We start from the raw sequence: 24,895 nt of genomic DNA on the forward strand, positions 1-24,895 counted from the left end.
TAACTTGTGATATAACTTTCAGCATAGGCTAAGTTATTATCCATACTCAGATTTGTTTCTAAACTATTTCTTCTTTTACTGCTTTATCTATTCTGATGCTAGTATCATAGTCTTTCAATGACTATAATTTATAGCATATATTTTGACATTTGAAAGCCATATGTGCCCCTTCGAATCTCCAACATTCTCCAAACTGCCAAGATGTTCTCATCTTTTTGTCGTTTTGATTGAAACTGACAAAATCCATATATATATTTGGAAAGAATATTTCTAATATAGAACAGTGTTATTTCTCCCCATTTACTCAAGTGATCTTTAACTACCTCAGTAAGGTTTTATAATGTTCTTCACATGCTCTGCAAAACCCTTATAAAGTTTATTCCTAAATTATATATGTGTACACACACACACACTTGCTGTTGTTACTGGAAATGAGATCTGAAAACTAAATGAGAAAAATACTTGCGATACATATTATAGGTAACGCTTTAACTTCAAGAGTCTTATAAAGCGAAAAATAAATGCCATTTTCAGTGGATAAATGAATGAAAGATGAAAGCACATAATTCACAAGAGAAATATGGATGATCAAAACATATGGGAAAAAATTTTCAACCTGAATTATAATTACAGGAATGCAGAGAAGTTTAAAGACGATTTTCTGTACCCAACTGAAATCACTTTAATCTAAAAAAAAAGGCAGCTACATCTTGTGAGACCTACAACTTACAGTCTCCTCTTTCCAGAAAATTTATGCAATGCAAAGAATAACCTTGGAATTTGTCCCTTCCTCTGCAACTTTCGCTCAGGCCACTATAAGATCCTGACGGCCAAACCTATAGGTTCTTATTCAACCCACTTCACTTAGCCTTTCCAGTTGATGCTGCCAACCCTGCACCTCCTTCTAGAACTTTCCTCTTTTGGCTTCACTCTCTCTGTATTTTTCCAAAACTTGTCTAAACATCGTTAGGGTCTGTCCCAAGCTCTATTTCCTTCTCACTCTAGTCCCTCTGCCTAGGTATTTTCGACCATCGTTAAGGTGATTATGATAATACTGTGTGTAAACTATGGAGACTCTGACTTGTCCAAGAGCTTCAGTCTTCCACAGCTAGCATCTTCTAAGCATCTCCAGCCGAGGCTCAGAAAGACCTAAACCTCAATGTGTCCCAAATCTAGAGCGTGATACTATGTCCGCTCACCTCCCTCAGCGCGATGTGTGTGCCTATTTGGCTGGTAACAGCCTCATCCACCTGAATTGGAAAACTGGGAGGATCCTTGACCTCCTTCTCTTCCTCAACCGCCACACTCAGGGGTTCACACTTCGGTGTCTATTGTCACCGCACCGCTCTGGCCTGTGCACCTGTCATTTCACACCTGAGCTATTTGTCTCCTGCCTGCAGTCTGGCCACTTACATGCACACCATCCTTACACTGCAGCCAGCCTGGTCTTTCTCCATCACAAAGAGCATTTAATTCCCTTTGGTTGAAGGTCACCATACAGGAAAAGCCCAAGCTCTTTAGCATGCCAAGCTCTGTAGGAACGGTTACCTCCCTGACTCTCCAGCCAGCTGGCACTGTAATGATCATTAGTATTTGGGCTCAGAAAACATGTTTTGTCCCCCCTCTCTTTGGCTCGATGCTACTGAGATGTCGAGGGCAGACTCCGTTTTCATTCATCGCTGAGATCCTTACCACCTCGCACGGTCTGTGCACATGGAGATTCTCAGCAAGATGCCTGCTGAACTGAATAAAGGTTTATTTTCTGGAATCACCTGGACATGAGGTGAAGTGTATTATTCTAGGAAGAAGACCCCCAAGCCAAGCGAAGGCACGTAAATGCTCACACAGCTGTAAGGGAAGAGGGGTGCTCCAGGAGGCTGCACGCATCCCATCATCAGTGGTAGGAAAGAGGGGTGCTGGGGCAGGAAAGGTGGGTGAGCACAGGCTCAGGTCCCACAATGTTAAACAGGATACTATGTGGAATGGGCTGTGAGGAATCCTGTAAGCATTATCCAGAAAAAGTTTAAGTAGAAGAGTCATATAGCAAGATAACTCCGGCAGCTATTTCGAGAACGAAGGGGAAAATACTAGAGAAAAGAAGGACACATAAGAGAATAAGGCAGGGCAGTGAGGCACAGGAAAAAGACAAGTTAGAAATAGCATTTATGAAGCACCTACTATGTGCCAGGTACTCGATATATCACATTTCACTTTTGTCCTCACAGTAAGCCTGTGTGGCAAGTACTATTATCCCCGTTCCTAGGAGGAAGCTGAGGTTCAGAGCACTGTAGTCATTTGTGAAAGGTCACACAGTCAGAAAGTGGCAGTGGCAGCTCGGATCCAAACTCCACGCATTCACTATCTCGCCACACTGCTGAGAGACAACCGGGCCCTAAACCGGTGGCCGAGGGGCTGAAGGAAGAGGAAAACTCCAGAGACGTCTCAGAGGAGAACCCAGCGCGGTGTAGAGCAGGAACGGTCAGCCTGATGCTGGCAGTCCCCACAATAAAGGATGGCTGGGAAGGAAGAGCTCCAAAATTCAAGTGACAACTGATGAATCCGAGAGGCTAGTGGGACTTGTCCAAGGAACAGTCCAGCAGACAATGAGAACGTGGGTGGTGTGGAGCTGCCGGCTGGGGGCAGGTGCCCAAGGAGACAGCACAGAGCAGGTGCAAAGGGCTGGGTCCCTGGGGGCAGAGGAGCCAGGGCTCTGCCAGCTAGGGCCCATGGAGCAGGGCAGGTGACACGGAGTTGCAGGTGAGCGAGGAGAGGGACTGTGATGGATCGCCAACAAAACGTTCTTTCTCATCTACGGCTTTCAAGAGCCACAACACGTACCTGCTTCTGGACAACAGAGTTTTTCAAATGCTTTGTCTGTATAATCTTCATATTCCTTAAGCTTCATGTCATCCTCAAAGGTCAAAGTTTCATTTCGCACATCCGTTACCTAAAGCAATTCCACAGTGTTTCATGACAAGCCATATTTTTTGGAAAGAAATACGTTGAAAATTTTTTGTGTGTGTTCTCAGTAACAACATTTACCAAGGCATGTGAGAAGTATTCAACATATGTATATTAAACAAATAAGTTAGTAGCATTTTAAAACTGGAACTATGTTGGAACAAGATAGAAACAGGAATGTTTTTGTTTCTTCTCCTCCTTTCTCAACAGCGACAAGCACCAATCATAGGGCAACTTGATTTTATCCAGACTTCCTGCCTTGAATTCTATCCTCCTGCAGTTCCATTCTATAGAACTCTCAAGGTTATCTCATCCACGCCCTGCTTTAAGTGCACAATGTTCCCAATCAGGTCCCTAAAACTGCTCCTAATACTCCACAAACAATACTAAAATGATCACTCTGTTTTAAGCACATCAAAGCATCGAGTAACAAAGGGTGAAGAACCCTGACAGATAACACTTTTTTTTTACTCTCTTCCTTTATACTAACAGGCCAGCTTTGGCACCTGGCTTCAAAGAAGTGCCGTGGATGTACCACTCCAGCCCTGAAATAGGTCCCCGGATCTGCCCCCTCTGGTCCCCATAGGGCTGGGACGCTAAGACACCTAGTGGTTAAAGAGAAGTGAGTATTAACTATCACCACTCTAAGAAGTCTCTATGTGGCAAAATGCTAATAAAAATCTGAAAGGTAATTGGAGCACAGAGGATTTTTAGGGCAGGGAAACTATTCCGTATGGTACCATAATGATGGATACGTGTCGCTATATGTCTGACAAAACCCACAGAATGTACAAAACCAAGAATGAACCCTAATGTGAACCAGGGACTTTGGGTGATTATGATGTGCCCATCTAGGTTTATCAGGTATAACAAATGTTCCACCCCGGGGCGGGGAGGGGGGTAGGCTGTGCATGTGTGGAACCAGGAATGGATGGGAAATCTCTGTACCTTCTGTTCATTTTTGCCATGGACCCAAAAACGCTCTAACACATGAAGTCTGTTCAAAACAAAAAAATCTAAAAGAAATGATAGCATTAAAAATTTTTCAGCTAATGAAGAACATGAATGAAAGAAATTAAGTATCAGACGTGATATAGCTCCTATGTGTTTACACGTAACTTTTGGTAATTTAAAAGGCAGAGTTAGTGAAGGTGAAATGGAGACACAAATCAGTTGATTCTGATTTTTGTGAACAGGTCTGGTAAAAAGTGGGATTAAAAAAGATGTTGAATACAAGTAATAAAATGAAGTTTGAGTTTATCGTATTCGTGCATTTGTCACTATGTCAATGAGAGCCCAAGTGCATAACTGAGATTTATCAAAAAATCAGCAGAAACTTATCAATAACTAATTAAGACCTAAAAGAAATGTGCACTGTTTCAGGATATCTGCTCAATGTTTTAGGTAAGTATATTAGTTGTTGACTATAATTAAGTCTTCTATTTTAATTTGGCAAGGACAAACAGTTCATATTATGAGAAAATAATTCCTTTACAAGAGAAAAGTAAATTAGATTGGAATAATCCATCTAAGGGAATAATCTCAATGAAAAAAAGAATGGTAAGATAAAAAGCCTTTTGGAAGACTCATTTGAACACCAGAGTTCCTTCTAGGAAGACTTAAGAAAATTCTTCCTATGGCCTATTGAAAAACTTCATTAAATGTGCTATTGAGACACTCGTTTTTCTCATACCTATTAATGGAAATAAATACTTAATGGCATACCTCTTCCTCTTGGAGGGTTTTTTCATCAGAAATACATTGGTTTAAACTAATTTCAAATTTCACTCCTCTCTAGAAGAAAGCAAGGAAAATAATGTTAGTTTAGCAATCTAATAAAAGTGTTAAAATTACAACTCCTATTTGACATTACAGATACTTAAAACCGTTAGCTGAACATCACAAAATAAGGCAATTCCATAAAAGAGTAGGGGGAAAAGTCCTATAGGCAACCCAGATTGCAAGGTGTGCCCCCCCCCCCCCAGCGAGCTGTTTAATATGACCCACAAGATCAAATGTTTATTACCTTAGCTTTACAGTTCTGTTCTGGAACGTTACTTTCCTTTATGGTCTGAACTCTAATTTGTTTCAAGTCTCTTTCAATATCCTGCAAGTTTAGAGAAAAATTAAAATCTAGCATTTAACATTGATCAAACAATGATAGTTTCACAACCCCTGAATTCACAGCATGGTCTGTTTACATTACTTGACTTCTGGATTGAATCCAATGATTAATTTGAGCATCAAAACATGCCTTTGTAAAGGAAAATTAATAATAATTCACTAAAAACTTGGACACAACATCCATTAACTTGAAATAGCAGTACATTGGACGCTGGCATTGCAATGGCAAAAATTCCATAATGTGGCAATGCTTATCACTCTGGTCCAGTACAACTAATCTAATTCAAGAATATAATTTTGGCTACAGGATCCCTCCCTTAAGAGGCTTACGATTGTAACCAGGAAAACAAGTGCACTGCTCACAATAGTAAAAAGGAAGGAGAGGGCTCTAAAAATTGCTGGGCAATTTCAAAGAAGAGAAGATGACTGTGAAAGTAGATGACGAGACTGTCGAAGGAACAGGTGAGAGGTGAACTGTAAGTACTGGGCTTTCTTGGGATGCAGTCCGGGGCCCTCTGCCCCTCTCTTCCTCAGTGCAGGGTGTTAGCAGTTGCTATGGATTTAAGGGTCCTTATGCAAGGACCCTGAAGTGTGCACCTCCAGGGATGCTCTTTCCTCCCCTCTGAGCGGCAGGCTCACCTACTTAACTGCCTACTTAGCATCATCTTCACCTTGACGTTCATTCCACACATTCACACAGAGAACCCACCAAGTGCCGGACACAGTCCTACACATTGGGTTAGTGCGGTGAATGTGACCAAAGATCCCTGCTGACATGGAACTTCCATTTTACTGCAATAACATAGATACTAAATGAGTTCAATTAGCAACTCGTTGCAGAAAGTGCTATGTGCTATGAAGGAAATCAAACAGGGTGACAGCACAGAAAAAGAGGAGAGGAGGAGAGTAATGCAGGAAAAGCCTGTCCTGGCATGTGATGGAATCCCTGGAACGATGTTGCACCTTGCATATATGAAGGTCCGGGGAAAACATGTTCCGTGTGTGGGGAGCCCTGAAGCAGGCATGGAGTCCCTCAGATTTTCTCCAACTCAGTATGTCCAGAGTACAACCCCCCGCCCCACAACCTTGCTCCCCACTCTTCCCCATCTTAGTAAATGATATTTACTTTTAAGCCAGAAACACAGGAGTCTTTTTGGTGTGTGTGTGTGTGTGTGTGTGTGTGTGTGTGTGTGTGTGTGTGTGTTTTAATGCTCTCTTCTCTCCGCCATGTTACAGGAGGTCTCTATCATCTCTCCCTTAGAATTCAGTGCTGCCTCATCTGTAGGTACATTGCATACAGCAGGTGTTAGTTTGAATCATTAATCCCTGCTTCCCCTGCAGCCCTGGGAAGGGCACGTTTCTGCCTTGCAATATTACGAACTCTGAAACAGGACTGTGACTTTTGTATCTTACTGATTTTGTGAAGCTGCCTGTCTAGATTTGATTGTGGGGTCTGGTTGTCTCATTTGTACAAGAAGTGTCCTATGGCTTTATTTTCCTCAAAATACAACCATCTTAGACTCCCGAGCCCCATCCCCCCAAGTTGGTTCACGTTAGAGCTCCCGGCATCACGTCGTGGAAGGTCCCAAGCAAAACACTTGGGGAGCCTTTCAGTCTTCACCAACATTGGCCCCCCCTCACCCACCCTTAACCAAGCCCTCGTGGCACCTTGAAGATAAAGGTGAAAGACCTCCCAGAAAGAAAAAAAAAAAAACCTTCTTGGGAGCCATTTGATAATTCATCTCTGCCCAGTTCCCTCCTCCCACCAAAGACGTAAGGTTGAAGTAAAGACATTAACCATCAGATTTCTGACCAAGGTGTCTGAGACACTGATTCGAACACCATCCAGAAAGCTGAACTCTTATACACACACACGAGAGTCCTTCTCACACATGGCTGCACACTAAATCACCCAGCCGGCTTCTGAAAACAGGATGCCTGGGCCCCACCCCAGACCATCTGGGGGTAGAGCCTAGGGGTTGAGTTTTTAAGAACTTCTGCACACAGCTCTCCTGCACAGTGAGGGGTAAGAACTTCCGGCCTAGAGGAGCACCTGGGTGGCTCAGTCAGTTGAGCACTGACTCTTGGTTTTGGCTCAGTTCATGATCTCATGGTTCGTGGGTTAGAGCCCCAAATCGGGGCCTGGAGCCTGCTCCGGATTCTGTGTCTCCATCTCTCTGTGCCCTTCCCCCACACATGCTCTGTCTCTCTCAAAATTAAATAAACTTAAAAAAAAAAAAAAAAAGAACGCCCAGGCTAGAGCCACCTCACTGGGAAACACATTATCACCTACTAATAACCATCACCTGTACAGGAGCTTCTTCCTGAGGTGCTTCTTGGGGGACGGGCAGGTCACTTTTCTTCACTAAATAGGTTTTATAACTTATTTTTGAGTCCTCCTAAAAATACAAATTACACACAGTCAACAGGAGTGGTTCTCAGTCAGTTCTGAGGTCCACATTGTGAATCGCGGCGTTTTGAGCGGGATCTAGTGAGGAAACGCTCCACTCCCACTGCGCAGGTGCCATCGGCGGGAACGGCTGCACAGCGCTCTCCTTCCCGCTCCTTCCCCCTTCCTCCATCCCCCCACCCGGTGGCCGCCTCAGCATCCCCCACCAACATCTTTCCCCACACGCATCTTTCCTGGTCTTTCTAGAAAAGTCTGCTCTCTGTCTTCCTGGACTCAGGTTTCCCATCACAGACCTGCCTTAAAAACAAGGCAGATGATGACTCAAAACTCCCCACCGTTAACCAAGCCTCTGCTCTAGAAAGAACCATCTCCAACCCTCCCCGCTCCAGCTCCCCCAGTCTTGCGTGAACCTCTTTGTGGTTCCTGCAGAATGCCCTCCCCCTCAGCCCTGTCTCTCCAAACTCTGTTCTTCTTCTCAGAGCAGATTAGATCCCACCTCCGTTCTTCCATGAAAACTCTCACGGGGCTCATCTACTCCTGTGCACAAGGCTTAACTATATTCAGTCTTACTCGATCACTGCTCATACATGCCGTATCTTTCCAACTCTTTTGAGGAGAAGTACGTATGTTAGAAGAGTAGAGGTTTCAGAATCAGATATTTAGTCTGCCTGGTAATATCTAAGTGACTTTGGGTGAGTTATTTAACTTCTCTATTATGGGGAGTAAAATGAGATAAAGTGTGTGAAGACTAGTTCAGAAGTCCGTACGTATAACTGAATTGTACCACGTGCTCACTTCATTTGTATTAATTCATCTATATGCACTCGGGGGTGGGGAAGAGGGGAAAAAGAAACCAAGTCCAGTAGTGTGGCCAGTTCCGCTCATGAGCATGAGCCGGGGGCCAGCTGTATCCTCAGCCGGCCTCAGAACCTCAGGCCTCTCACAGGAGTAGCACTCCAGGGCAGTGAGGGTGGTTCACTGGTTAAACATCCGTGTGTTTTTCATGCGACATGGTCTACAAACACAGGCTAGCTACCTCATCTGGAGCTCTACTGAAAAAGCAGTGATCTGAGAGATGGAAGATCTGAGAGATGGATCTCTCTCTCTCAGAGATCTGAGAGATCCAAAGTGGCGCCTTTAAGAGATTTTCAAGAATCATCTTGACTGCACTCAAATGTGGCCCGATACAGGCTTTCAAACCTCACCCCTGCATATGAGGCTATTCCAGCATTGCTGAATTCAATAAGTGCTCATCTTTTTTCCTATCTTATGGGCCTGGACTAACCTTCTGCTTCTGACCTAGTTCTGGTGTAAAGTCAATCAGTATTGACTAATTCACGAGGCAGACAACGAACAGGTATTTTTAAGGATGGCCGGTCCTAACAGAATCTCAGATACCCTCGCCATCGTGTGTAGTCGCAAGTAAACCATATTAAAAGTTTCAGTTAGATCTGTTAGCTTTCCCATTAAAAGGTTGCATGATAATATTTTCTAATTGCCATGAGGAGAACGCTGCTTTTGAAACCCTGCTCACTTTAGGTAGATCGAAATCAGTAGTACCATATTTCCTTCGGGAGAAAAATGTATTCACCTCTAGTTCACTCCCCATCTTCTTTCTAATTTCCTTCATGTCATTGTGGTACTGTTGGCGTATTTCCTCTAGCTGCTTCCAATATTCCTGGAAAGCAATCCCAATTCAAAAGGTTGAAATGTTGGTGAACAATTGAATAAAGTAATCTCTTATACAGCCTACGATTTAAAGAATGTGTGACAAACAGTAAGAATCAGAAAACCCATTGTTCCTAAAGATGATAATCTATGTCTTAGCTGTGGTACTTCCCTCCCTGTGACTTCGATGGGGTGGCTTGGGGTGATCTCACTTTTATATATAACCCTAACTGTGCTCATGACATAAAATTACTTCATATATCCACTTTTATGGGTTGAGTTTTACCCCCCTAGAAAAGCTATTTTGGGTCCTAACCTCCAGTACCTCAGAATGTGACCTTATTTGGAAATAGTGTCACTGCGGATATAGCTGGTTAAGCGAAGATGTGGTCATACTGGAGTAGAGCGGATCCCTAACCCAACATGGGGGGGGGGGGGTGGGCTTTTAAGAAGAAAGCCACGTGAAGGCAGAGACACTGAGAGAGAATGCCATGTGTTGACGGCAGAGAATGAGTCATGCGGCTGCAAGCCAAGGAATGTCAAAGATTGCTGACAAGCCACCAGAAGTGGGCAAGAAGCAAAGGATTCCCCTACAGCTTTCAGAGGGAACATGGCCCTGCCGCCATCTTGACTGTGGACTTCCAGCTTCCGGAACTGGGAGACAATACATGTCTGTTGTGTTACACCATCCAGTTTGTTGTACTTTGTGAAGGCAGCCCCAGAAAGCGAATACATATTTCAAAAATGTTAATGATGGGTGGTTACTTTATCAATCCAAGGTAAAAAGCCTTATGAAGTTCACCACATCACATTCTCCAAGGAGGTGAAATATGTATCTCGGTAACCCCTCGAACTCCCAGCATGGAGGTTCACACGAGTGTGTCCAACAAGTACTGGGCAAGGGAGCTCCGCCTTTCAAGTGTACTGTTGGAACACTAAAAGTAATATACAGAACAGGACAAAAGACAATGGCAAGTACAGTGGGAGCCCGGGAATTAGATTGCTTCTAACCTGTTCCTTCATTTTGTTTCTCCTGATCTGCAGCTCCTGGAATCTAGACTCTTCTCCATTACTTCTTAGCTCTTGTCTCTGGTTGTGATTTGGCTCAGCAGAAGTTGGACGAAGACCCTATCAATCGAATGAAATAATTTTATTTATTAAAAAAAATTTTTTTAACATTTATTTATTTTTGAGACAGAGAGAGACAGAGCATGAATGGGGGAGGGTCAGAGAGAGAGGGAAACACAGAATCTGAAACAGGCTCCAGGCTCTGAGCTGTCAGCACAGAGCCTGACGCGGGGCTCGAACTCATAGACCGTGATATCATGACCTGAGCTGAAGTCGGATGCTTAACCGACTGAGCCACCCAGGTGCCCCTCAAATGAAATAATTTTAAAGCATATTTGCATCTTAGAAACATCTTCTCATTTGACCTTTTTCTTTAAACAAGAATTATATTGTGAATAAAACTCACTATTTGGGATGAGCAGAATTTTCTTAATTTAAATATGAAATACTTAAAAAGTAAAGAAATTTAATAAAGCCACTTATGTTGTTATCCTAAGCAATCAATATTTTATGCTACCATGTGAGACACCCAGATTCATTTTCTGAACTAGTAAACTATGATTGCGAAATTAAAGTTCTGTAAAAGTTGAGCCATCACTGGAGCATCAGGTTAGGTAGGGGAACAGAACTAGAGCTTTTGAGTAGTTCAAAGTAAGAGTAATAGAAATAGAATGCGTATCCAGCCTCCACCCAGGAACTCTGACACTAAAGAATAAAGGTTAAACTTTAAAAAGCTAACTTTCATTTCAAATAAAATACAATAGTCACTTTTTAAAAGATGTGTAGTATTCTAATAAAATAGAATCAAAGAATTGTAGCACTGAAAGGGACCTCAAAGCTCATCTACTCCCAAACTGTCACTTATAAAAAGGAAACTGAGGCTCAGAGAGGTTGTATGACCTGCCTAAGGTCACACAGCAAGGGACAGAGCCAGGAAAGAAACCAGGCCGCCCAAACTCTGATTCAAGCCTATTCCCATTATTCTTCTTTAGCTATTAAGGGGCACCTGGTTGGCTCAGTCAGTTGAGAGTCCAACTCTTGATTTCAGCTCAGGTCATGATCCCAGGGTCATGGGATCAAGCCCCACATAGGGCTCCATGCTGAGCATGGCGCCTGTGTAAGATCCTCTTTCTCTCTCCCTCTGCCCCTCTCCCCTGCTCGCTCTCTCTCTCTCTCTCTCTCTAAAGTAAAAAAAAGAAAAGAAAAATAAAAATTGGAGAAGGTGGAGAGTAGTCTTGATCTTCTATGCAGAATGCACTTGGACATAAGGACCCATGAATATCTGTGAACAGGAAGTTCCTGATTGCCTCTGACGATCGGTATTTTACTTACCAACTGCTTTTCCACTTTCAGCTTATACTGTTGAGCTTCAAATCTCCTCTGAAGGTATTCAGCAGGCCTTAGAAAATAAAAATGTTCAGCTTGAGTAGAAACTTTTACTAGTCTTAGGCACCAATTTGAGGAGTGGATTTTCAATTCAGGAATGCGATTCACAGTTCACCTGTGGCTTAAAGTTCTGAGTTCAAGAAGTGGTTCAGAGTTACAGAATGCATTCTGTGGACTCAGGAAGAAAAGGAAGCAAAGAGAACTGTACCAATTGGGGATACAGGAGAGGATAAAACAGAAACATATTCTGATGCAGTGACTTTTCTTCAGGACAGGATCAGTCCATCCATGGTCTACAATATGTTGGAGGGAAAAAGAAAAATCCATACCATGATATTCTCACGCTTTGGGCAGGCATCTGACTGATGGCCTTGAACCCCTGATTTGACTGCCAGTTGCCTGTCCATTTCCTGCACTACACTCTGAGCTCCACGACGCCGTGGTTGTGTGCCATTCCTGTACCTCTAGAGGCTCTTCATGCTGGCGCACAAATGAAAGATCCCAGGAAAATACATGCTGAATTTTCAGTATGTCTTTTTAATATGTCTCAAATGATAATCTGATTACAATTCAATTGTTATTGATTAATATTAATAATTTCTTTGGAAAATAACATACATACATGTTCATGGTTCCATGAAAAAGAAGACAAGCTACATCAGATTTGAGATGAAAAAGAGCAAAAGAAACTCTGACTTGAGTATTCAAGATGAAGAGTTTGGAAGTGCCTCTTAGTTTATTTGTTTTAGGAAAATTTGGAAGGGCTTCAGAATAAATGTTGATATATCAAGATACTTTCAGAGGACCAAAGCTTAACTAAGATTCTGACATTACCATTGACCTGGTGATGGACTGTGGCTTTCTTCCTGTTTATAATTCTCCTCCACTCCAGAATCTTTTGGAGGAACACAGTGGTAACTTGGTTCATGAGTTCTCTTCTGCAACACGTCAAGTTGAGCATAATAATAATCATAATGACCACAGAGTGCAGGAAGTTTGGGCCTTTCTACCATTTTTATCTGAAGGATCAAAAAGAAGAGGAAAGATTTTGAAGACACATAATTAAAATCTCTAATAATTGACAGTTTGATGGTGACCATAGCTAGGACAAGGCACTGAAGGTATGTTTTTGTTTTTTTGCTCTAGACTGGTTTTCAGAGGTAAATAATGTTAGAATCCCCAAATCCTGGAAATGGAAAATACTTGAGAAGTCTAAGTACTATAGCACAGTAGTTTATCATTTTATTAAGGTGTGAATAGGAATCTTGCATACTTCATGATTGGTCTACCAAAAATACTTAGCTAGTGAGTATGCCTAGTCAACCCAAGATCTGAAACTAAACTCAGAATTATTACTTTATATTTTTATAAGCTTATTTACATCTTGCTGTACTTTATGGGAGAACAAATGGTATTGTGCCACCCACAAATTTGGGGATTCGCAACATTTTTAGGTTCTGATAAATTGACTAAACACAAAATGTCATCATGACTTGAAGGAAAGAAAATGCTGAATCATTCAGTCCTTCTTCCCAAGTAAACACAAGGAAAGTCATGTAACAGCTGCCACAGGCATATTATCACCCCAAGCTACATCTCACCACCCTTCCCAAACAAAATAGAATGGTAGGAGAACCAGAAACAAGTGTTTGTCTTGGAGTTAAGTAAGGCCACCAAGCTATAAGACAAGAACAAGGCCAAATTAACACATGAAAACCAGTCAGGACCCTGTTGCTGAACAGCAAACTAGGGTCAATTTAACGTTAGCCAGGACAATTCTGCCTACTGAACAGATGATAACAAAAGAGTAAAAGAAGTTCAAACCATTGGAAAGGACTAAAACTGGTAGCTGGAAATATAAATACCCAAACAAATGGTTTAAACTGAAATTTCCTCACTGTGAAGAAGTGACACACTATCTCCTCTGTTCTTCTTAATGCTCTGTGGTTCATATATATGGTAATTGAACCACATCGAATTGTAGATATTGGACGATTTTTAACTTACAAAAAATGGCAACTTCATATGGTTTTATTTAGATATTAAAATAAGTGTATAAAATCTGGTTTATTAGTCTAAACATAAATTATGTATTCATTTTAAAAATCTTTTAAAGTATGACTTACGTTTCTTAGTTTTGCAATTTTACCTATATATAACCCCAAACAAGGTCCTACTAATGACTTGTTGAAAAGTGTCTAGAAATAGAGACAAGTATTGAAGAAAATTAACAGCTTCTTTAGGGTTTTGTCTAAAACCCCAAATGGTAATGAGAACACCACAGGTGGTCCCTGTGGAGACCCACTCATTCCATTGCATTAGCAGAAACCTTCAATGGATTGATTAGAAAAACATCAACTTGTTCTCCTAACTTAATCCATCCTTGAATCTTTTGGATGTTTTCTCTCTCCTAGGAGTCTGCTACAGAGTATTCTAAATCACAACATACTTTTAAATTTCTGTTTTTAAGTTTATTTGTTTATTTTTGTAATCTCCACACCCAACGTGGGGCTTGAACTCATTACTCTGAGATCAAGAGTCACGTGTTTTTCCGACTGAGACAGCCAGATGCCCCGACTTTTAAATTTCTTTAATAAAGTTAAACCACGGTCTATCAAATGAAGAACAATAATAAATAGTTTCAAAATCTATCTATAAACCACACATTTTCTAAAATGTCTATATAGCAAGTAAACCTGAGTAAACATATTTCCAAATGGTCCTCTAATTATACCATAAGCCTTCTTTAAAAATACAATTCTTCAACTAAAAGACAATAGCCATTTAATCATATATATACCAGAAGCATTTCACTAGCATCAACTAAGAGATTCAATGCTCTGCTAATGTGGATTCAGATAAATAAGCATAAAGAATCTCTAGGAAAAAAATCACTGATTATATAATAAAAGTTTCTCAATTATACATAACACGTTAGAATTACGAGAACGAAATGCATATGTCTGGGACTCCTGGGTGGCTCAGTTGGTAATGCATCTGACTCTTGATCTCAGGTCAGGTCTTGATCTCAGGGTCATGAGTTCAAGCCCTGCACTGGGCTCCACGCAGGCATGGAGCCTACTTTAAAAAAAAAAAAAAAGCATAATGTTTTCTGCAGTTATGCTACTCACTTGTTTTATATAGAAAAATGTTATTTCTTTAAATAAATTAAAGATTTTTGAGTTGTAAAAGGAAAACTAAAACTAGTACATAGACAACTTATAAGAAATTACAGCATTGTTTTTAAAAATATAATAACTAGAAGTTATCTAATGAGATACCACTTGAATGCTCATCACAGAATGATTTTACTGAAAGTACAAAATAAGGAGACTCCAAAGTAATGAGCTTGTACTTCACGAACATGTGCAAGTAGATCCATAGAACACGCTACCTGCTAACAAACTAGAGAAAGAGTTTAGTACAACTTACGGCTATGGGCTTCTGGGCTCCAGCTGGTGGTCTCCATTCATTTCTATGTAATATTTCCTTCCTTTTAACAGGCACTGATATCCTTGATCTTGGTAGGCACTTTCCCTGGAATCTCGCTTTCTGTATTTTAGAATCTTATTTAACCAAAATAAAACAACTTCAATTTCTTTAAAATGTTCGCATTTTAGTATCGATGCTTGTGAGAGTATAAACATAAGGGACATATCGTAACACAGTAAGCTCACTTTAGCCAGAGATATTTAGACCCAGTGGGAGAAGTGCTGATGGAAAACCGCCATGCATTTAAAAAAATGCTTATTTATTTTGAGAGAGAGAGGCACAGAAAGGGAGAGAGGATCCCAACCAAGCAGGCTCCACGCTGTCAGTGCAGAACCCGACGCAGGGCTCGATCCCACGAACTGTGAGATCACGACCTGAGCCCAGATTAAGAGTTGGACGCTTAAGTGACTGAGCCACCCAGGTGCCCCACACCATGCTTTTTCTCTGAACAGAGAAAACCGTTCTATCCAGGGTTCCTTCACATATTTCTAGTAATATATAACACTACTTTTAAAAAATTAGGGATTAATGCTAACATTTACAGAGACAGCATGCATCAGATATGTACAAGTAATAACCAGATATGTACAATAATCAGACATGTACAAGTAATTACATGTAGTCATCACAGCTTGGGTTATAGGCCACATCACTCATGCCACATTGTTGTTTTCAGTGTATGAGCAGGTTTCTAACATGTCTGTGTTTGTCACCATCAGGCTTTTTTCCTGTTTTCCTTTCTTTCTTATATTAGAAATGTGGACAGCATGCTTTTTCTCACCCTCCACTTATCCACTTTTGAAATGTCCTCAATCTAGGCCCACACATAACTACACCAGACCAAATTACACATGGCAGAGGGACTCATTCACTCTTCTTCCCTTCACAACTTTCCTCAAGTTCAGTTTCTCTATCACAGTAGATAGATTTCCCTGACTCATTGGGGAGATTTTCTCCTCCTCTTCACCCTTTCAGTTCAGACATTTGGTTATGAATAAGTCTATGCTGCTCTTATTTCACAACATCAATGACATTGGTAATTTTGTCTTCTTTAATGACTCTCTCTCTCTCTCTCTCTCTCTCTCACACACACACACACATACACACACACACGCACAGAGCACATCATCAGCTGACTCCTGAAACCACCACTAAAATTGTTTTTCTATTGATCATGACCATAAAGTATTACCTGCTTCCTTCAGGGGTCATATAATAAAGATCACACTATTACCAATTATGTCTGAGGTACTAACTTCAGCTCTAAGGGGCCTTTGCAAGAGAATTCCGAATCGCCAGTCTATCCTCTCTGTTTTTAAAAAATAAGCTTCATCTCATTGTCCCAGGCCTGTCTGTGAACCTTCTCTTACTGTCTCTTTCCTATGCAAAAGTTAGGTTAGGATTCTATTTCTTTTTTTTTTTTTTTAATTTTTTTAAACTTATTTATTTATTTTGAGAGAGAGAGAGAGAATATGCTGGGGAGGGGCAGAAAGGAGGAGAGACAGAATCTCAAGCAGGCTTTACACCATCAGCATACAGCCCAGTGTGGGGTTTGAACTCACAAACTGTGAGATCATGACGTAAGCCAAGGTCAAGAATCAGATGCTTAACTGACTGCACCTCCCAGGCACCCCAGGATTCTACTTCTTCAAGTGTCTCTTTATTCGTAAATCCACTGCTTCTTGAAGTTTCCTAACTAATGAGAAGAGAGGACATAAGTTATCCAGATCATGCGTCGGCTAGATATACAGGCACCACCATTAGTCACCATTCAACAAGATGATTTTTCTCCTGCTTCCACTACTCATATTCTTTAAACATCCATATTCGGTGCATTTGGTGGAATTTCCATCCTAATGTTGCCAGCCATATATCCCAACTCACTGTGTGAGATGCACATAAGACAGGTGTTTTGATCACACGGTCAAATCGTTCTTACCTTGGATCCCCTTCCCTGGAGGTTGAGAAGCCAATGATCTTGCTTTATGAGTGATGCTGTGATTGAATTCCTCGTGCATGACCTAAGATGAAACACCTGTGTCAAGGACTTGCTAACCAAAATCTCTGTCAAAATCCACACAGAATCACCTCAGAGCTCACCTCAGGAGTCAAGTATCTGGCAATAAGATTCTCTAAAAATGGCCTTTTCAAAATGGAATTAATAGATGGCCGATCTCGGGGAGAGACTTCGAAGAGCTGAGATATCAAGGCCTGCAGGTCATGGGAAAACCTCGGGGATATTGGGGCAAAATGTGCTTGACAAATCTTCAGAACCAGCTGGTGTAAGTTGTTACCCTCAAACTGGAAGGACAAGGAATAATGATCCTAAGTCAGAGAAGAATTCAGTACTTGCATGTAAAGTAATAATAAGAAACAAAACAGAGTTTCCAGCAGGTGCTCACCACCTGTGCCCCCATCGGCGGGCACGCTGCAGGGACACACTCTCACACTTGGGGTGGGGCCCTCTGCCTGTCGCCCTCAGATTCCTGCACTCCAGAACTGGGGGTGCTAGAACTGACCGCCCTTCCCTTTTCCGGCTGAGGGGCCCTTGTGAAAGCAGTCCCTTTGCCTTTGCCCAATCCGGACTTTTTAAATAAACAAAGTGGAATTTGAATCTCAAAAAAAAAAAAAATGCAAAAACAAAAAACAATGTTTTAAAGCTTCATTTGGAAGCACCATAGTCCACCCTAAATTGCTGTCATCAACTAATACCTAATGAGTAGGTATTATAGGTAGTTACCCAATGTGATGTCATGTTATGTAAAACAAGGTTTTTTTAGTTTTAATTTTTCCTTATTATCAAAATAATATGTATTCATTCTAAAAAACGAGAAGGTATAGGAAGCTACAAAGAGGGCAAGTACATATGATTTTCCCGGCCAGCGGTATATTTCCTTCTAGTCTTTTTCAAAATAATGTTTATTGGGGTGCCTGCCTGGCTCAGCGCAGGGTTATGAGTTCAAGCCCCATGTTGGGCATAGAGCTTACGTTAAAAAAAAAAAAAGAAAGAAAGAAAAAGTAAAATAATGTTTACAGAGTTGAGGTCATAATAACATGAAATTTTACACCTTGCTTTCTAAATTAATATGACATAAACATTTCCTCAAAAATTCCTCATGAACCAGAAAACCTTCCATTTTGTGAAGTCATTGGTTATTTACACATAATAATAATGCTCAGCAGCCTGGGGTGGCTGTAAAGATCCCGTTTTGATCAGGCCCTTACTAGCTGTGTGGCCATTGACAATAATAGTAATAATTAATAATAACAGTAATAACAGCAGAAAAGAGTTAACACAGCAGGTTAAGGACTGCTCTCCTTAGAAGAACCTGCTAACTATATTGCACCTTGGCTGGCATCTGGGAACTCACATTGCAGGAGAGTTCCCACCACTCTCTAAATATTCAGAGTGGCTTTCTTTGCCTATACCACTTGTGCAAATAATATGGTTTACGCTGATCACCTGCCTTCTTCCTGGGACTCTGGAAGCTTAGTATATGCCAAATATAGGGTGCCTACATGACCAGTGCCACATAAAAACCTTGGGCACTGGGTCTCTAAAGAGCTTCTCTGGTTGCTAACATGTCACATGTGCTGTCACAACATGTTGCTGGAGAAATTAGCGTATCCTGTGTGACTCCATTGGGAGAGGCTCTTAGAAGCTTGTGCTTGGTTTCCTATAGACTTCACCCCATGCACCTTTCCCCTTTGCTGATTATATTTGCACACAGTGTATTTATTTTTATTTTTTTAACAATTAACTTTTTACGTTGATTTATTTTGAGAGAGAGAGCGCACGCTCAGGTGAGCAGGGGAGGGGCAGAGAGAGGGAGAGGGAGAATCCCAAGCCGACTGCACACTGCCAGCACAGAGCCCCACGTGGGGCTCAGACTCACAAACCGTGAGATCATGACTGGAGCTGAAATCAAGAGTCGGACACTTAATCAAATGAGCCACCCAGGTGTCCCTCACATGATTTATTTTTAATGAAAATATTCTATGTATACTATTCTCTAACCTGGATATTTAAGTTGGATATCTTTCCATGTCAGTATATATAGGTCGACCATTCGTCTTAATATCTTGTCCATATAATTTTTAACAATCTAATAACTCCAAACATTAACCTTGTTCCTCTCAAAAGTTAATTTCACTTACACAGTTCCAATAATTCAAGATTAATTTGACAATTAATATACTTACCGGATGCTTGAGTGTGCAAAGCTCATATAAGACACAGCCAAGAGACCAAATATCCCTGGGGAAGACAAGAGTTCACATGCCAAGAAATATCCATAATTCCGAATTAAAGCCTTTATCCTTACAGTGCTCTGTATTTGTGTATCTTTACAATTTTATAGGTTGACCAGCTTTTTTTTTTTACAAATGAGTTCAGATACGTCATCTATTCTTAGTCCTAAGAGATAAAATTAAAACAATATGTAGTTTGTCAGAATCCCAGCAGAGAAAAGATACACAAACTCTGCTACAATCTGAGGGCTCAGGGTTTACTTCAGCTTCATGTGCTCAAAGAAAATGTGTGTATGTTTGGGATTTTGAACAATTCAGAGGAAGAAGGCAGGACTCAAACACAGATTTGTTTTGATTCAAAGGGGAAAATCGGGTTGATTTTCAAAGGTATATTCTACTCCAGCCTATTGACAGAACCAAAGTTCTACTAAGTAAGGACATAGCAGTTGGCACTCCATAAACTGAAAAATGTGCTAACAATACATGACTGGAGACTTGCTCTTTAGTACTTATATATGACCGGTTTAATAAGGAGCTACTTTATAGAACAAAAAGCATCATTAAATCTAAAAAAACTGAAGAAAACATAATGAGAAGTGAAAAAAAAGTGAAAACAAGGATTCAGTACAGTGAGGAAAAGGGTTCCACTGCTTCACAATACTTCCTCTGTGTGCAGCAGGAGCCGAGAAAGACATCCCAAAGGCTTGAGGAAATGAAGGGTGATGATTATAGAACAGGTAGGAAACAACTTCCAGCTGTTTCCTAGCATTTTTCTAAGAGTTTCTAGAAACTCACTGGCCCCACTTCCTACGATCACACAGAATTTTGTCTTCACTGGGTCATCTGTAGGTCCCCTCCCCTGTCCCAGAGCGCCCCCTATAGCCAGGGTGGTCCAACAGGGAATGCAGCCACCGGGCCGGATGGGAACATGTACAAGTCTTACACCACCCTGTTTGTGGTGCGGACTATGGTGAACCAGGGACTGGTTTTCTGAGCTCAAGCGGGGTACCCAGCTGATTTTTGCTAAGATTTCCAATTATCAGAAACACCAAATCAGTTTACTTAAATGTTGATTCAAATTCTTAAAAAGCAGTACAAGGAAACAAAACAATGCTGCTGACCCAGGGCTCTTCTCTGGACAGTCTGCCCTCCCACCCAGGTTGCACCAGCTGCCTTGCTGTAACTTGAGGCCAAACCCCCTCTTGGTATTAGAGGCTATTAAAAAAAAAAAAAAAAAAAAAGCCTGTTTTTCTATGCAGAGAAATGTTTACTATTCTTTTTTAGAAATCTCTGCCATCTGGGCTTTGCCCTCCACTTATCTCTTGCAAAGTCAAACAGCCAAACATCTCTTGGGGATTTTCCTAAACAAATGGAAAATTAACTCCCAGAAGGAACTCAGTCTTCCTGATAAGCCAACAAGTTCATCTGGCAGCCAGCTTTGAAAAGTGGATTTTTTTTTCCCCTTCTTACATAGAAGTAAAAACTACCTCATGTTCACCTTTTCCTACTGCATATATCAATATTACTCCTGAACAGTGGGCTTAGTATCGTATTCATAAAACTAGCTGGGTTTTAAAGCTGGAAGATACCTTAACAATTACCTGGCCCACACTCTCTGTTCCTGCTAGGGGAACTGAGGCCCACAGAGGTTAACCGACTTGGTCGAGTTGGTGACGGGGCTCTGCCACCAGACCTCCCTGCCTTCTATCTGACCCATCCACAACACTTTCCCGTATTTGGCTAAATAGCGTTCAGAAGGTATGAAGAGCAAATAGAAAGACGGACATCACAGTGACTGCAATTTTTAATATTCCTTTTATCACCTGTATTTTTAAGTGAAGTGGCCAAGATAGTCACTGGGGTCCCCATTTCACACATGAAGAAAATGCAATTACATAAGTACCATAAGAAAAAGAGAACCTACCAGCGTCAGTACTGAGACTTTCAAACCAATAGTCGGTAACTCACGTTTTATTGTTGTAGGGTTTATTCTGACAGATCTCTGGGGACAGGTAGTAAGGTGTTCCAATACAAGTTCTAGCAAGTTCCATGGAACTAGCAAATCATATTAAATAATAAAACAACACAGTTTATTACTGGAGTAAGAAAAGGCTTAAGACACAGACATGCAAGAAAAAAAGTATAAAAATGGATAACACAAAATTTGATGAATGTACATACTGAAATAAAGCAAACATATTGCATACTAACAACAAGAATAATAAAGTTAGTTGATTTTTTTTAAAGTTAGTTGATTTTTAAGTTTATAATTTACCTCCCCAAAATCAACACATAAAACAAATTTATGGCTCAAAGACTCCACAAAGAAGTACAATTGTTATATTATAAAACTCTTAGATGCAGAAAGAATTCTCCCTTTCCAATTACCAAAGTAATGCAATCTCACGGCTTAAAATTTGGAAAACACGAAAGTGAATAAAGAAGAAAAAAATTACCCAGAATCTCACTACCCCAAAACAGCTATTATTTAAAATTTGGATATATTTCCTTCTCATCTTTTTTCCAGGCATATTTTTCATATGACTGTGATCACGGAGTATTTAAAATTCAGAATTCCATTTTTTGCCTTCATATGACAAAGTTTGTTCCCATGTCATCAAGAAGTCTTCAAAATCATAAATATAAATGGCTACATAATATTCAGGTCCACGCTTATGCCGTGTTTTATAAAATTTACCTATTTCCCAATTATAAGGCATTTAAATTATTCCAAATTTCAAACTATTCCCTGAGAACAAATTCCCAGGAATAGAATGATTAAAAATCTCTTGATACTTATTACCACTAAATTGTCTTCCAAAGCAGTTGCATCGATACATTCCCCGGAGCATGTGTGAATTTGCCTGTTTCACTAAATGCACTAGCTTTGTGCGTATTCAGTCACATCTCCTGTGATAAGCTTATCTCACACTACACAATACTGCCACCATCATTGTATTATACCGAGATTTATCTTGGAAATTTTACTCTCAGACCAAGTATCATCTGAATGACTTAAGGCATTTATAGAAATAGTTATCTCAAATTATCTGGAAACCAAGCTTTTAATATCTTAATTCATGATACCTAAAAATACATATTTTGGCTGTTATGAATAGAAAGAAAAAGGATTTTTCAAAGCACTTACTTGTTCAGAACTCTTGCTATCCCGAAGTCCCCGAGCTTTGCAACCATTCCATTCTTGCTAAGAAAAATGTTCTATAAATAGAGAGAATGCTATGTTGTGGGAGATATTTCAAGAAAACAACAAGATCGGTTTCTGTCTTGATCTTCTCTCTGAACTCCTACCTGTGCTTTTATGTCCCTGTGTAAGATCTTCCTGTCGTGAATATATTTTAGTCCTAGAGAAATCTGTACAAACCAACTCAGAATCTGTAGAGGGAACATTAAACGAAACCGGTCAGTGGTCTGGTGGTCATTGAAATGTCTTCATGATAATGTACAAAAAGAGAGAAATGACACATTTGTGTGTCCAAACTTATATGAATGAAACTACTGGAAATACCATCTTCTCACATTATTCTCTTTTTATAGCTAGAAAAATGGAGGTTGCAAAAGGCAATTTGAATGCACTGGTATCAAAGTACAGAAAAAGTACAGAAAAAGATAAGTAGAAGCAGGGGAGAGAGGGAGGCAGTTCATGATTTTCTTTTTTCTTAACGCTGGTCTGCTAACTGCACTAGGACAATAGATAAGCAGCATTTCCTGATAACCCTGGTGCCATGAGGGTTTCCTTTTCAGTGGAAAGAGGGTGCCCAGGGCAGAGAGGGAAAGCAGAAGAGGCAGAGAATCTATGAGGTTGTTAACAATTTTAATGAATTATCAATATGTATCTAATATAAAAACAACAAATATCTTACTTTTAAAACTTAATCTCCTTTCTTAGTCTTGATTTTATTTTCTCTTAGCTGGCCATGAGCCTCTTTTTAAAAATGTGTTCTAGGCCTGTAAAGATTTCCTTAAACTATTCTAAAATTTCATTGGTTCTTTGGATGCCAGGTTACACAGAAAAAGAAAAACAAAAGGAAAAAAGCTATACTCCAGATGCTAAGATTGTTATAATTTTCATTCTTTTCCAACAGAGGGAAATGTAACTCAAAATTTTGTAGAGAAAAGTATTTTTATTAAATGAAGCAAAATAATACCTGGATAGGAAGAAAGGAGGGTTTCTACAAATATGGAATTTAATATAAAATGTAAATGAGCATAGGAAGAATGCGTGATTAAATCTGCAAACTTTAGAGATCCTGATTCCTGAATCATCTGTCTATTCAAACTATTCTATTGTGTGCCGTAGAAAATGATATAGGCATGAGGCTCTTACATGGTAGAACAGAACAAAGAAACAAATGGCCGAAAGAAAGATGGCAGGCCATTCCTGTGCACGGCTCCAGGCAGTGGCCTGCCTTATCCATCACACAGGCCGGAGTCAGAATCCCTTCTACACACACATACTTGCTGTCTCCTTCATGAGTACAGCTCCCAGGAGGGTTCCAGAGGAAGCTCCGAGTATGGAAGAAAAATGTGTTTGTGCAAAGAGGGAATGGGAATTGAGGCCATTATTCTTCACCTTTTCTCTCCTCTTTCTTCATAATCAATGAAACTAAATAGCCAATTGCCACGAAGGCCTTCCATGCTCCCTAGCAAAGTGGGATAGCTATTTTAAAACAGCATACTAAATGGTAAAAGGAAGAAGAGTAAAGCTATAAATATGTCACATTTGAAATGGCAGAGGAACATCCACATTCACATTTTTTTAGCCAGGAAGATTTATCTCAAGGGCATCCTACATGAGATTGTCCAAAAATACACTATCGTTTCTCAAAGTTCACTCTCAAAAAGAGATTCAATTTCAGTTCAATTGCAAACATGTTCTGGACTAAATCTATCAAGAATATTGATACACTGTTTTATGATTTAAATTTTCTCTACCAGCAATCATGCTGTATATAAATATGGTCTATTACTTACAGCACTATAAATCTAATTGCCCCTCATACAAATTAAAAGGCAAAATGGAGGTGTTTTTACCTGATCTTCGCTAAATAACACTCCCCGTTGTCTATGGATCCTTTTCATGAGATCCCCTCCGTCACAATACTCCATCACAATAAACAGCCTATTGTTCTCTGTAAGAAAAGGCATCATTCATTACCTTTCATGTTCCCGAAGATGGAGAATATAACAGAAAAATGCAGTATGCAATTGTTAAAAACTCTGGCTGTAGAATCATGATGGACTGGGTTCTCATCCCACTTCACCACTTAACATTTCTTAGCTCTGTGACTGCGGGCAAGTTATTTAAATTTCTCTGTGCGTCATTATCTCATCTGTAAGGTGGAGATCATCATATAGAAACTCCTCTCAGGAGTGTCATAAAGGTTAAACAAGTTAATCCATGTCAGATGCTTAGAACAATGCCTGCATATAAAGAAGAGTTCCATCAATGTTAACAATTGTTATTAACACATTCCTGCAAGATGTGAGAAATCTGCTGTAAAATAGCAGCCGGGA

The 24,895-nt window shown here is 40.4% G+C and overlaps 2 protein-coding genes across 7 annotated transcripts in view; one reads left to right on the forward strand and one right to left on the reverse strand.

Annotated features, from left to right (window-relative positions):
• ALG11 (ALG11 alpha-1,2-mannosyltransferase) overlaps positions 1-10,302 on the forward strand; it is a 47,827-nt gene extending 37,525 nt beyond the window's left edge. Inside the window, exons 5-7 of the transcript XR_013550403.2 lie at positions 3,454-3,583; positions 5,393-5,547; positions 10,208-10,302. The gene's annotated coding sequence lies outside the window, so the exon portion shown is untranslated. The remainder of the gene's footprint in view (positions 1-3,453; positions 3,584-5,392; positions 5,548-10,207) is intronic.
• NEK5 (NIMA related kinase 5) overlaps positions 1-24,895 on the reverse strand; it is a 59,004-nt gene that overhangs the window by 17,861 nt on the left and 16,248 nt on the right. For 5 of the 6 annotated variants that reach the window (XM_078434028.2, XM_078434021.2, XM_078434019.2 and 2 more), the window contains 16 exons: positions 24,413-24,510; positions 22,670-22,753; positions 22,509-22,579; positions 21,329-21,415; positions 19,313-19,367; positions 17,210-17,410; positions 17,049-17,130; positions 15,050-15,183; positions 12,452-12,636; positions 11,564-11,630; positions 10,175-10,291; positions 9,087-9,173; positions 7,392-7,484; positions 4,988-5,068; positions 4,687-4,755; positions 2,839-2,947 (listed from right to left, as the gene is read on the reverse strand). In XM_078434028.2, coding sequence (XP_078290154.2) covers positions 2,839-2,947; positions 4,687-4,755; positions 4,988-5,068; positions 7,392-7,484; positions 9,087-9,173; positions 10,175-10,291; positions 11,564-11,630; positions 12,452-12,636; positions 15,050-15,183; positions 17,049-17,130; positions 17,210-17,410; positions 19,313-19,367; positions 21,329-21,415; positions 22,509-22,579; positions 22,670-22,753; positions 24,413-24,510 — 1,620 coding nt within the window. The remainder of the gene's footprint in view (positions 1-2,838; positions 2,948-4,686; positions 4,756-4,987; positions 5,069-7,391; positions 7,485-9,086; positions 9,174-10,174; positions 10,292-11,563; positions 11,631-12,451; positions 12,637-15,049; positions 15,184-17,048; positions 17,131-17,209; positions 17,411-19,312; positions 19,368-21,328; positions 21,416-22,508; positions 22,580-22,669; positions 22,754-24,412; positions 24,511-24,895) is intronic. The other variant, XM_081795308.1, reaches the window with a different exon arrangement.

The sequence above is a fragment of the Panthera onca genome, chromosome A1 (genome assembly GCF_046562875.1).
Source record: "Panthera onca isolate mPanOnc1 chromosome A1, mPanOnc1 haplotype 2, whole genome shotgun sequence".
Taxonomy (NCBI): Eukaryota; Metazoa; Chordata; class Mammalia; order Carnivora; family Felidae; genus Panthera; species Panthera onca.